Source organism: Rhinolophus sinicus, chromosome 15 (genome assembly GCF_057876585.1).
Source record: "Rhinolophus sinicus isolate RSI-liver-muscle chromosome 15, RSI-T2T, whole genome shotgun sequence".
Classification (NCBI taxonomy): Eukaryota; Metazoa; Chordata; class Mammalia; order Chiroptera; family Rhinolophidae; genus Rhinolophus; species Rhinolophus sinicus.
In genome coordinates, this window is record NC_142515.1 from 62,751,952 (window position 1) to 62,764,128 (window position 12,177).

The 12,177-nt window shown below is 38.6% G+C and overlaps 1 protein-coding gene across 1 annotated transcript in view; it reads right to left on the bottom strand.

Moving 5' to 3' along the window:
- PTPN20 (protein tyrosine phosphatase non-receptor type 20) overlaps window positions 1-12,177 on the bottom strand; it is a 48,693-nt gene that overhangs the window by 16,696 nt on the left and 19,820 nt on the right. The window contains exons 5-6 of the mRNA XM_019718076.3: window positions 4,213-4,547; window positions 1,609-1,824 (exon numbers count right to left, since the gene is read on the bottom strand). Of these exons, the coding sequence (XP_019573635.1) occupies window positions 1,609-1,824; window positions 4,213-4,547 (551 nt within the window). The remainder of the gene's footprint in view (window positions 1-1,608; window positions 1,825-4,212; window positions 4,548-12,177) is intronic.

Sequence of the window (12,177 nt, forward strand, 5' to 3'; positions counted from 1 at the left end):
GTGACTGGTTAGCCATCAACTGTAACCAGTTAGCCAATTGGCTACTGATGTAATTGCGGGGCTGCATTGATTGGTTGGTTGGTTGCCAGGCAGAGAAGTGAATGGCGGACTGTGGATCATGTGGCTACTACTGCGTGTGTCTCCAACCCAGCCGCCAGAGAGAATATACTGGTACGACTCCCCTATCTATGGCTCCATGGGTGTTCCTTTTTGGCCTCACCATATCCTGCATTCTTATGTGGGGAGCGGGACCAGAGGCCCCGCAGGACATCCCACATGACACATGGGAATAGAAACACTAGACTTAAATTTTCAGCATTTTTGAGAACACTTCTCTTTTTTTTTCGTCACTCCGTTTATATATTCATTCTTTGTAATAAAGTCCTGAGTCTGATCTGGAAAACCATTGCTCTCTCATCCTCAACCTTATGGTCTAGAGTAGCCCCCACTGGCCTAAATTGACCAGCATCTCCCACAGTAACTAGTGAACTAGGAAGGGGCTGTAACTCAATTGCAAACAATGAAATTCTAGGAGATACTGGGCTGAAGCTTCTGAAAAACAGAAACTTCCTTTGTCCTCCAGGAGTTACTGGGAGAGGATTTTCCACCCTCCCACATGATATGGCCTGAAGATGGCGAGTTCCAGAACCCATGCAACCATCTGCTGTCACAGAGGAGAGGTGTCACTGTTGGAGAGTAACTACGTAAAATCCAAGAAAGCAGAGTCTGACATGTGTTCCGACAACAACATCCCTGCAGAATGTGCCTACTGGGCCAATGCCTCAGAGCCCCATTTTCTCAGGACTGGGGTGTGGACTTTTTTACTCCTTGTGGTTATGGTAGGAGCCACTTTCCCCCAGGGCCTGCTAAGTAAACACTCGTCTTCCCATTCTCACTTCTGCAGCGCAGGAAAAGAGTTCAGTAAGTGAGCCTTGTTGGCCAAAAATCTAAAGTCGCATTCCATAGTCAGTTTAATCAATAATGAAGGTAAAATGATAATCACCATATGTCCCATTCCTGTGTCTATCCCTTAGCTCATTCTAAACATAGGAGGAAAGTAAAGAATTGCTAATGATTTACTCAAACCCAACATTATTATTATCTTTATTTTATATATGAGAAAACTGGGTGTCAGAGAGGATGAGCAATTTGCACAAGGTCACTAAAAATCTACAGTATGTGGCAAAACTGGCACTCAAATCCAGGGACCTCTCATTAACTCTGAAGTCTCCATTTTTTCCAATGTGCTCACATGCATGTATTTCTGCTTATTAAAAACAGGCACACTTCATCTCCAGTCTCTAACAAGATTCTGGAAACTATCTGTGGGGTGGAGGGAAGAAAAAGGGAAATGAACTCACATTTACTGTGAATTCTGTCTAACCCAGACACTGTCTAAACCACTCATTTGCATTACATACCCCAGCCTCACAACCAACTCCAGGAACCTGCAGTAGGTAAATGAGAAGCAGGCACCCAAAGCTCGAGTGCTGTCCATTTGCTAAGTCCATCTTGAAGGCCAAATATTGGTCTTCAGCTATTAGAAGGCTGTTACAAGTAGAGTGCTCACTAACGGCGCCGGTTTATCAGCTTCATTCACACACTTACTGAAAAGTTCTTCTCAATGGCACAGAACACAACATCCACACAGAGGAACACCCCCGTGCGGCCCACACCAGCGCTGCAGTGAACAACGATGGGTCCCGTGAGGTGGCTCCTCCTCACGTAACGAACATACTTTATGAAGCCATCTACTGGGGCAGGGGTGCCATGATCTGGCCAGTTGGTGAACTGCAACTGTTTTACAAAGTGGCTAGTTCCTGTCTGTTGAGAGAAAGGGAAAGCGAGGGAAGGGGGTGGGGCGGGGGGGGGGGGGAAGAAGGGTAGCGCGAGAAGAAAGATTTACCAACTTTTTATATTAGAGATTTCATTTCAATTTCTAATATACCAGTAATAATAACAATGGCTATATGGTAACATAATGATAAAACCAAGAATACTGCAGGTGACAGGAATTGAGCATGTAGTGTGTGGCAGGTACTGTGCTAGGAACTTCACATGCGTGATCTCATTTAATCCTCACAGCAACCCTGGGAGGCAGGCACTATTTTATCCTCACTTACAAATGAAAAAGTAAGAATTAGGGTGACAGAGATGTACGCTAGGTCACATGTTTACCGCTGGGACTGTCATGTAAGCCTCCTGAATCCAGATCTAACATCTTTCTTCTGAACCATGAGGCTGCAGAGAAAACAAGAATCCAAAAGATGGCCTAACACGCTATGAATAAGGCAGAATAGCAATCTATCTTAGCTTAAATAACATGATACTAAATTCAATTAAAACAAGTAGGTGCTATCATGCTGCCTGGCGATGAGGACAGGATGGCTAATGGCCACGTGAGTGGACTGTGGCCCCCACTCTTGTGCGGAGCCCCCTGCAACTGGAGTCATGAACCCCTCCTCAGGGTTGACAGATAAAGCATTTTGAATTCACCCATCATCCCTTCCAAAGGATTTTATATCTCCACCCTGTCCCCAGTGTGAAGCCCTCATTTTACTTCACTGGGGACCCTCATGGGAAAACTTGGGATGGGTTTCTAACGCCTCTTCTGCTTCCTCCTAATGCATCTCTTTTTCCTAAGTTCTAAATAGAAAACTCAAGTTTGAATCATTTGTACGTGAAATTGAATGATGAAAACAATACTTGAAAATCCTGTGAAGGAAGGCACCAAGTTTTGGCACTCTCACCCTACCACACATTTTGGGGGTTAAGGCTCTCCTGCACTGCTGACCATGAGAACTTGCACACAGGTGGGCCTCAGGGCTGTCCTGACCCTGTGCCATGAAGACAGAGCCCTCATGCAGATTCCCCAAACATGAACCCCATGGTTTTGAGGTTTGCGGGTGGACCCCAGCATCTGAGTCCACAGACAGATCATTCCTCTGTGCTTCCCACCTGGCCTGTACTCTAAGCATGCTGTCCTTCTGCCATAGCACACGTCACACATCAGTTGGGACTGATATGTTTGGTATCTTCCTTCCCCACTAGAATGTTTACTCTAAGAGTTGTAAACGTGTCTGCTTTCCATCGCCAGCACCTGGTATAATACCTGGTTAACAGGAGGGAATCAACAAGTACTAGGGGGGTGAGCGATCAGGTGAAGCCCCAGGTGTACAGCACCTAGCACAAAGCCAGCGAGCTCTGCAGCGGTGTCAACCAGTGTTATTATTCTGGGCCCCCTGCTTCCCTCTCGGGGCGCTGACCCTCCTAACATTCCTTAGGTCTATCTTTCCCCATCCCTTCCTACTCTTCTATCTCTTCAACTTTTCATTTGCACTCAGGTGCCCCACCCCACAGCAAACTCTTGGAAGCCCTCATCGCTTCCTTAAATGTTTCCTCCACTTCCTTGCCTTGTCCTAGATGATCATGACACCTTCTTACTAGAAGTCTTCAATGTCTCCCAATTATCTTCATAATAAAGTTTGGCTCCTTAGCTGAAATCCACGATATTTCATGTTCTGGCTTGTCCTTGCTTGCCTTCTATAGCTTTATCTTATCTCTCATTACTCCCTGGCACTGAAGTTTTGTTCCAGAAACACTTAACTACTTCCATTTCTTTATACATACTCCATGCTATTTTGTATCTCAGTCATCTATTTCATCTTTCCACCTTTCTCATTTGGGTAATTCTCAATCCAAATGTCACTTCCTCCAGTAAACCTTCCCTCAAACCCCAAGTAAAGCTAATATTTCCTTTCTGAGCCACCAAAAGCCCCATACAATCTCAATGTTACCACCGAGCAGTAATTGGAAGTGTTAGTGAGCATGCCAAACTGCCCACTACTTAGTAGGTAGAGGCAGCGCCTGGCACCATGATTAGCACACCTTACAGACTCAATACACACCTGTCACACTTGGCAGAAACGGCCAAAGTACATCCCAGGATTAGGCAACTTCCAATACTCCCTCTCCCCGTCCCGCCTCCCCTTTTCAATGTTTTCATCTCTCTAGCCAGAGTTTGGTAAAGCACAAGGAGAAATGGTGGTGTCTTAGTTTCTGGTTTTACTTCTAGAGAGAAGTAAAAATAAGTTATTTAAAAAGTATCCCCAGTCTATATCCCATCCTACTCCTAACTTCTTATCCTGACACATGTGCTTATATAATGAAATATATATATATATATCTGATACCGATTTTTAAAAAACTTACAGACTTCCTCACAACTTGAAATATTCGAATGATGAAATACTGAAGTATCTGGTAGTTCTCCAGGATGATACAACAGTTTTTCAATTCCAAAGGCTTCTTCATAGAAATGGGCCAGTAATGATGGCATTTGACAATTCTATCTTCTATCTCTCTGGTTATCATGACAATAACATTAGAGTTATTTTCCAAAACCATTTGCCAAAAGTCATCTGTGGTACCTGGCAGTGGTCCTTGGGTAGCGATGTAAAAATACTCTTCTCCAGCATTGGTTATTCTAATATAACTAGCATTAATGTAGTCCTTGTTTTCTCCAAGAGGAACACGTGTTGAATCATCTATTACAAAAACAGAAACATCTGGCAGATAAAGGAAAAGTGGGAGATGCAATACACCCAGACTTCATGGAAGCATTTCAAACAGGCAAATCCATTTACCTCTTTGACCAACAGAGGAGATGACATAGGAGTTTCTTTTTAAAAGTGTTATTTGAGTCCATGATTTGAAATCTTCCCTCCCTAAAACCTATCAACATGACCTAAGAAATATACAACTAGGGAAGTTTTGTTGTTGTTTTTGTTTTAAATCAGTTTCTACTAAACAGAGAAGGATGCCATCAGTATTCAGACACTTTGAGAGATTTCTGTTAGATGTGGTACAAGATTAGGGAGGTACCCACTAGTCTGCAACTCAACGCAGCAAAGGAGAAGACCTCTGAGGGAGCAAGTGAACAACACTCTCCTACAAGTCTGGAGAAACTGCAAGCTCAATAGTGGCTTAAAATTACAAGTCAGACAACTACAACTCAGCAAGAGATACCCTGCTTGACACACAAAAATGCCTGAAAGATCCACCTATCAGAATATCTGAAGGTGAGCAGATTTGAAAGAGCAGGGGCGGCAGGACAGGAAGAAGGACAGGGACAGCTGCTGCAGATGCAGTTCCATGCCCATGGCAGCTCCAGTGAGAGGCCACGGTGGAGGGAGGAATGGGTCTGCAATGCTCACACTGGAGACTGGAGCTTACGAATGAGCAGAAGCAGTGGTTCCCCAAGAAAAGGCATCTCCCTTCCCTTCTCCACATTGCAGCAGACCTCCAGTAGAGGTGGCTGGGAAGCTTAACACAATACAACAAATCTGACAGCCATTGCTGGAAGGGGGGCAGAGCCAAGGTCCAAACTTGCCTCCATAGCCTCACCCATCCTGACAGAGACTAGTAAAGAAAACTGAGAAGCACCAGACACGGGTGCAGTGCCCATGACCACTGCTGGAAGAGTTGTGGGAGTTTGAGCTAAGTTCCCTAGCAATATCAATCCACTCAGAGAAAGGTAGAGAAAACTGAGATGGCTTAAACAGTACATCAGGGCTGCAAAATCATGAACTCACCCCCTTCCCGCCCTATTCATCCCGGCAGATCTCAGTAGAGGCAATGGAGATGTCCCCCAAAACAGCAAGGCCAGAGACCAGTAGTAAAAAGGAGGTAGTGCTGGGAGTTCATAAAACTGGTTCTCCACCACACACCACATACCACCACCACAGTGGTAATGTCCTGTAACCAAGGTGAGCTGGTCACACAAGGGACATCTACCATCCTAGAGGATACACAACATATTTCCTTTAACCAAAGTGACACAGCTCCACCTCAACCCCAGAGGCACAAATAATGCAGGTAGAAGAAAACAAAACTTGTGCTATACCACCATCTACTGGAAAACAAAAGAAAGTGTTTTACATATCAACCTGCTGAATTGTTGAGAGCAAAAGAGTAAAGAAGAAAAGAGGTCACTACCTCAAACACCCAGGCAAAGAAAACAATCCATCAAATACCGTGAACAACCAAGGTGACATGGGAGCACAGAAAAAAAATGAAGTCTCCAGAAATCAAATTTAAAGTTGTGAAAGACTGTGACTTAAATGACAAGAGAATTTAAGATGGCAATTATGAAGAAGCTAAATGAGATATAAGAGAACTCAGAAAATAAGTCCAATGAACTCTGGAAGAAAATTAATGAACAAAGGAGTACTTTACCAAAGAGACTGTAACTATAAAAAGATCCAAACGCAAATTTTGGAGCTGAAGAATTCAATAAATGAGATGAGGAATGCATTGGAGAGCATCTGAAACAGCAAACCAGATGGAAGAGAGAAGTAGTGAGCTCAAAGATAGAAACCTAGAAATGACCCAGGAGGGAAAAGAGAGAGAACTAAGAGTAAAACAAAACAAAACAAAACAAAACAAACCTCTGTGAGATCTATCTGACTCCATTACAAAGAGTTACCTAAGGATAATGGGTATACCTGGAGAAGAAAGGGAGTAGGGAACAGTGAGCGTATTCAAACAAATGAGCAATGACAAATTCCTAAACCTATGGAAAGAGCTGTACCCTCAAATCCAAGAAGCTAACAGAACACCCAATTATCTCAATGCAAAAAGACCTTTTCCAACACACGTTATATTAAAACTATCAAAAGTTAATGACAAAAAAAGAATTCTCAAGGAAGCCAGGGATGAGGAAGACTGTAACCTACAAAGGAAACCCCATTAGATTATCATTAGATTTTTCAACAGAAACCTTACAAATCAGGAGAGAGTGGAATTAAATATTCAGAATATTGAAAGAGATAAACTACTAGCCAAGAATAATATATCCAGCAAAGATATCCTTTAGGAATGAAGGAGAAATAAAGACTTTCACATACAGACAAAGGCTGAGGAATTTTACTACCACAAGACCTGTATTATATGAAATGTTTAAAGGAGCTCTTCTACCTGAAACAAAAATACGAAAGTATATAAACTTTGAGTAAGATGACAGACAGAAGCAGGAAAATACAACTTTATTTCAGAATAGGGTATTAAACACTTAACTATAATGTAAAGGTTAAAGAAAAAAATAATTAAAAAAAAAGACTATAACTTTTGCAATTTAGAAAAAATGCACAGCATAAATAGAGATAATTTGTGGCAACAAAAATATAAAAGCAAAGGCGAAAAAGGGCTGAACTAGCACAGGTGAATGAAGATGAAATGCAATCAGAAAAAAAAGGATTACTGTATGTATGAGACATTTTCACATAATGGTAACCACAAAACAAAAACCTACAGCTGAGACAACTAATGTTAAAAAAAAAAAAAAAAAAAAAAAAAGGAAACAGAGAGAAGAGTCATAAAAAAAAAGGTAACTAAAATAGCAGACAAACACATTGTGCTGAGTGGAACACGTCAGACAGAGAAAGACATGCAATGTGATTTCACTTATATGTGGAAACTAAAGAACAAAATAAATGAACAAAACAGAAACAAACTTACAGACACAGAGAACATTTTGATGGTTGCCAGATGGGAGGGGTTTGAGGGTGAGTGAAAAATTGAAAGGGATTAAGAAGTACAAATTGGCTGTTACAAAGTAATCATGAGGATGTAGGATAGAACACAAGGAATATAGTCAATAATATTGTAATAACTATGTATGATGTCAGACAGGTCCTAGATTTATTGGGGTGATAGAAGGGAGAGGGGGTTGGAGCAGGGTGAAAAAGGTGAAGAGATTAAGAAGTACAAATTGGTACTTACAAAATAGTCATGGGGATTTAAAGTAAAGCACAGAGAATATAGTCAATAATATGGTAATAACAAAGTATAGTGCCAGATGGGTACTAGACTAGTCAGGGGGAATCACTTCTTTAATTATATAAATGTCTAACCACTATGCTGTACACCTGAAATTAATATAAAATAATGTTGAACATCAAAATAAATAAGTGTAGAAAAAAGAAACAATGGTAATACAGAATAACAAGACAACAAAAGATAACATAACTGTAGTAAATCCTCATCTATTGATAATTACCCAAAATGGAAATGAACTGAACTCAGCAATCAAAAGACACAGAGTAGTGGGGTGGATTGAAAAACAAAACCCAATTATATGCTGCCTACAGGAGATCCATCTCAGCTCCAAAGACAAATATAGGTTCAAAGTGAAAGGGTGGAAGATGATACTCCAAGCAAACAACATCCAGAGAAAATCAGGTGTAGTCATACTTAGATCAGACAAAATAGATTTCAAGATATAAAAGCTAATAAGAGACAAAAATGAACATTTTATTATAAGAATAAAGGGGACAGTTCACCAAGAAGACATAACATTTATCAATGTATATACACACGCAACTTGGGAGCACCAAAATACATAAAGCTATCACATCTAAAAGGAGAAATTCACAAAAATACAATTATTATAGGGGACCTAAATACATCATTGACAGCAATGAATAGATCATCCAAACAGAAAGTCAATAAGGAACTATTGTCCTTACTTGACACAATAGACCACATAAACATAATTGATATTTATAGAACTTTCCATCCCAAAATGACAGAATATACATTCTTCTCAAGTGCACACAAAACCATCTCAAGGAAATACCATATGTTGGGACACAAAACTGATCTCAATAAATTTTAAAAGACTGAAACCACACCAAATATATTTTTTGAGCATAATGGTATGAATCTGGAAATTAACTACAAGAAGAAAGGTAGAAAGCCTATAAATAGGTGGAGATTAAACAGCATACTACTGAACAACGATTGGATCAAAGACACAATAAGAGATCAAAAGATACATCAAGACAAATGAAAATATGACATACCAAAATTTTGGGGATGCAGCAAAAGTGGTAGTAAGAGGGAAGTTTGTAGCATTATAGGCATAACTCAAGAAAGATCCCAAGTAAATAATTTAACATTATTCCCTAAAGAGCTAGAAAAAGAAGAACAAACAAAGCCCCAAATAAGTTGAAGAAAGGAAATAATAAAAATTAGAGTAAAAATAAATGAAATGGAGAACAAAAATACAATAAAAAAATTAATGAAGAGCTGGTCCTTTGAAAAGATTATCAAAATTGACAAACCTCTAGCTAGATTCACTAAGGAGAAAAGAGGAAACTCACTCAAAAAAATCAGAAGTGAAAGAGAAGTTACAGCATTTACCACAGAAATACAAAGGTTTATACAAGAATACTATAAAAGGCTACACACCACCAAATTTGAGAACCTAGTAGAAATGGACAAATTCCTAGAAATATATGACCTTCCTAAACTGAGCCACGAAGAATTGGAGAACCTGGAAAAACTAAAGAATTGAAAAACTGGTAAAGGAACTAAAACAGTAACCAAAAATCTCCCCAAAAATAAAAGTCCAAGACCAGAGGACTTCATTGATAAATTCTACCAAACATTCAAAGATTTAATATCTCTTTTTCTCAAACTCTTTCCAAAAAATTGAAGAGGAATGAATAATTCCTAACTCATATTATGAGGTCGACATTACACTGATACCAAAACCAGGCAAGGACAAACAACAACAAAAGAAAATTATAGGCAAATATCTCTGATAAACATAGATGCAAAAATCATATACATAGTACTAGCAAATACAAAAATACATTAAAAGGACAATATATCACAATCAAGTGAGGTTCATTCCAGGATGCAAGGATGATTCAACATCTGTAAATCAATCAATGTGATACACCACATTAACAAAATGAAAGATAAGAATCATATGATCATATCAATAGATGTAGAAAAAGCATTTGACAAGATACTACATCCATTTATGATTAAAACATTCAATAAAATGGGTATAGAAGAAAAGCACCTCAACATAATAAAGGCCACAGATGACAAACCCTGAGCTAATATCATATTCAATGGTAAAAAAACTGAAAGCTTTTCTTCTGACATCAGGAACTGGACAAGGATGCCCACTCTCACCAGTATTATTCAACATAGTACTGGAAGTTGTAGCCAGAGCAATAAGACAAGAAAAACGAATAAGTCATCTGATTGGACAGGAAGAGGTGAAATTGTCTCTATTTATAGGTGACACACTATATATAGAGAACCCTAAAGATTCCACCAAAAAACTATTAGAACTGATAAATGAATTCAGTAAAGTAACAGGATACAAAATTAATATTCAGAAATCGGTTGCAATTTTATACACCAGTGACGAACCATCAGAAAGAGAAATTAAGAAAACAATCCCATTTACAATTGCATCAAAAAGAATAAAATACCTAGGAATAAATTTAAAGAAAGAGGTAAAAGATGTAATTGAAAAACTACAAGACGCTGAACATTTAACGGACTTGAGGTATAACTGTCCCACATCAACACCCCTGAAACCATCACTACAATAAAGATAATTTAACATCTCCACCACTGCCAAAATGTTCTCATGCCCCTTTGTAATCTATTCTTGCTGCATCCTCACATGACCTTACATTTCCTTGGTGCCCTAGCATCCCTTGTGTCTTTTGAGTGTCCTAATCTCTTCTTATGAGGAGACCAGTCATGTTGAATTAGAGTCCACCCTAATAGCCTCATTTTAACTTAATTACTTCTTTAAAGGCGCTATCTCCAAGTACAGTAATATTCTGAGGTCCTGGGGGGGTTAGGACTATAACATATGAATTTTGGAGAAACAAAATTCAGTCTATAATGTATCATTAGTTTGGTAATTTTTATTGCTGAGTAGTAATTCCATTGTGTAGGCATATCACATTTGTTTATCCATTCACCTACCGTTGAACATTGATTTGTTTTCAGTTTTTGGCTATTGCAAATAAAACTGATATGGGCATTCATATGCAAGTCTTTATACAGACATATGTTTCTATTTCTCTTGTTTTCCACATAGTATTCTGTTTCATTTTAAAAAAATTAAATCTATATTGAATTTATTGGGGTGACATTAGTTAGTAAAATTATATAGGTTTCAAGTGTACAATTCTATAATACATAATCTATATATTGCATTGTGTGTTCACCACCCAGAGTCAGTTCTCCTTCCATCACCGTATATTTGACATCCTTTTTCCTCTTCTACCACCCTCCTTCCAACTCTTACTCTAATTCTCTTAAGTAAATACATAGGAGTAGAACTGCTGATTCACATGGTAGGTATATGGTTAACTTTATAAGGAACTGTTAAACTCTTTTCCACTGGAGTAGGTGGGAAAAGATATAGTATTATAGTTTTAACTCACATTTTCCAAATGATTAATGATGTTGAGCATCTTTTCAATATTTGTCACTTGTATACATTCTTTGGTGAAGTGATGCCCAAGTCTTTTGCTAACTTATTTTTGGGTTTTTTGTCCTCTTATCAAGTTGTAGGAATTCTTTATATATTCTAAATGCAAGTCCTTTGTCAAATAATGTTTTGAATGTATTTTTCTCTCAGTCTATTGCTTGTTTTTCATTTTTATAACAGTGTGCTTTGAAGAGCAAATTTTTTTTTTTTTAATTTGATAAAGTCCAATTTGTTTTTTTTCTTTTATAGTTTGGGGTTTTTCTGTCCTATTTAGAAAAACTTTGCCAAACCCAAGGACACTAAATTTTTCTGTTAGGTTTTCTTCAGAAATTTTATGGTTTTAAATCTTACATTTAGGCCTATGATCTATTTTGAATTAATTTTTATAGAAGGTGAGGGTCAGAGTTCATTTTGTGGTATAAGAATATGCAATTGTCCAGGACTGTTTACTGAAAGGTTATCCTTGTTGACTTGCATCCTTAAATTCAGATGTTATCATCTGCTCTGTCCTCCTGATGTGACTGTAGATAGCATTTGATATGTGTTAAATGTGCTCTGACAAGTGGAAAACTAATAGAAATCTAAGTCACTACCATTATTAGTTAGTTCTGAGTAGATCTTGACCCAGAGACAAGTAACGGAAAAAGTTTTACTAGGCCAGGAGTCAGAGAACCTGACATGTGGTATGGCTCCACTCCTTTTTTTAGCCTTTAAAATATCTTTTAAACTCAGAGCTTATTCCCTCATCCATAAGACAAGAATAACAATACCTGGCTGGTATATTTCAGAGGCATTTTATAAAGATTATCCATTTTTAAATGCTTCTTAAATTATAAAGTGCTATAGAAATGTTGTTACACTTG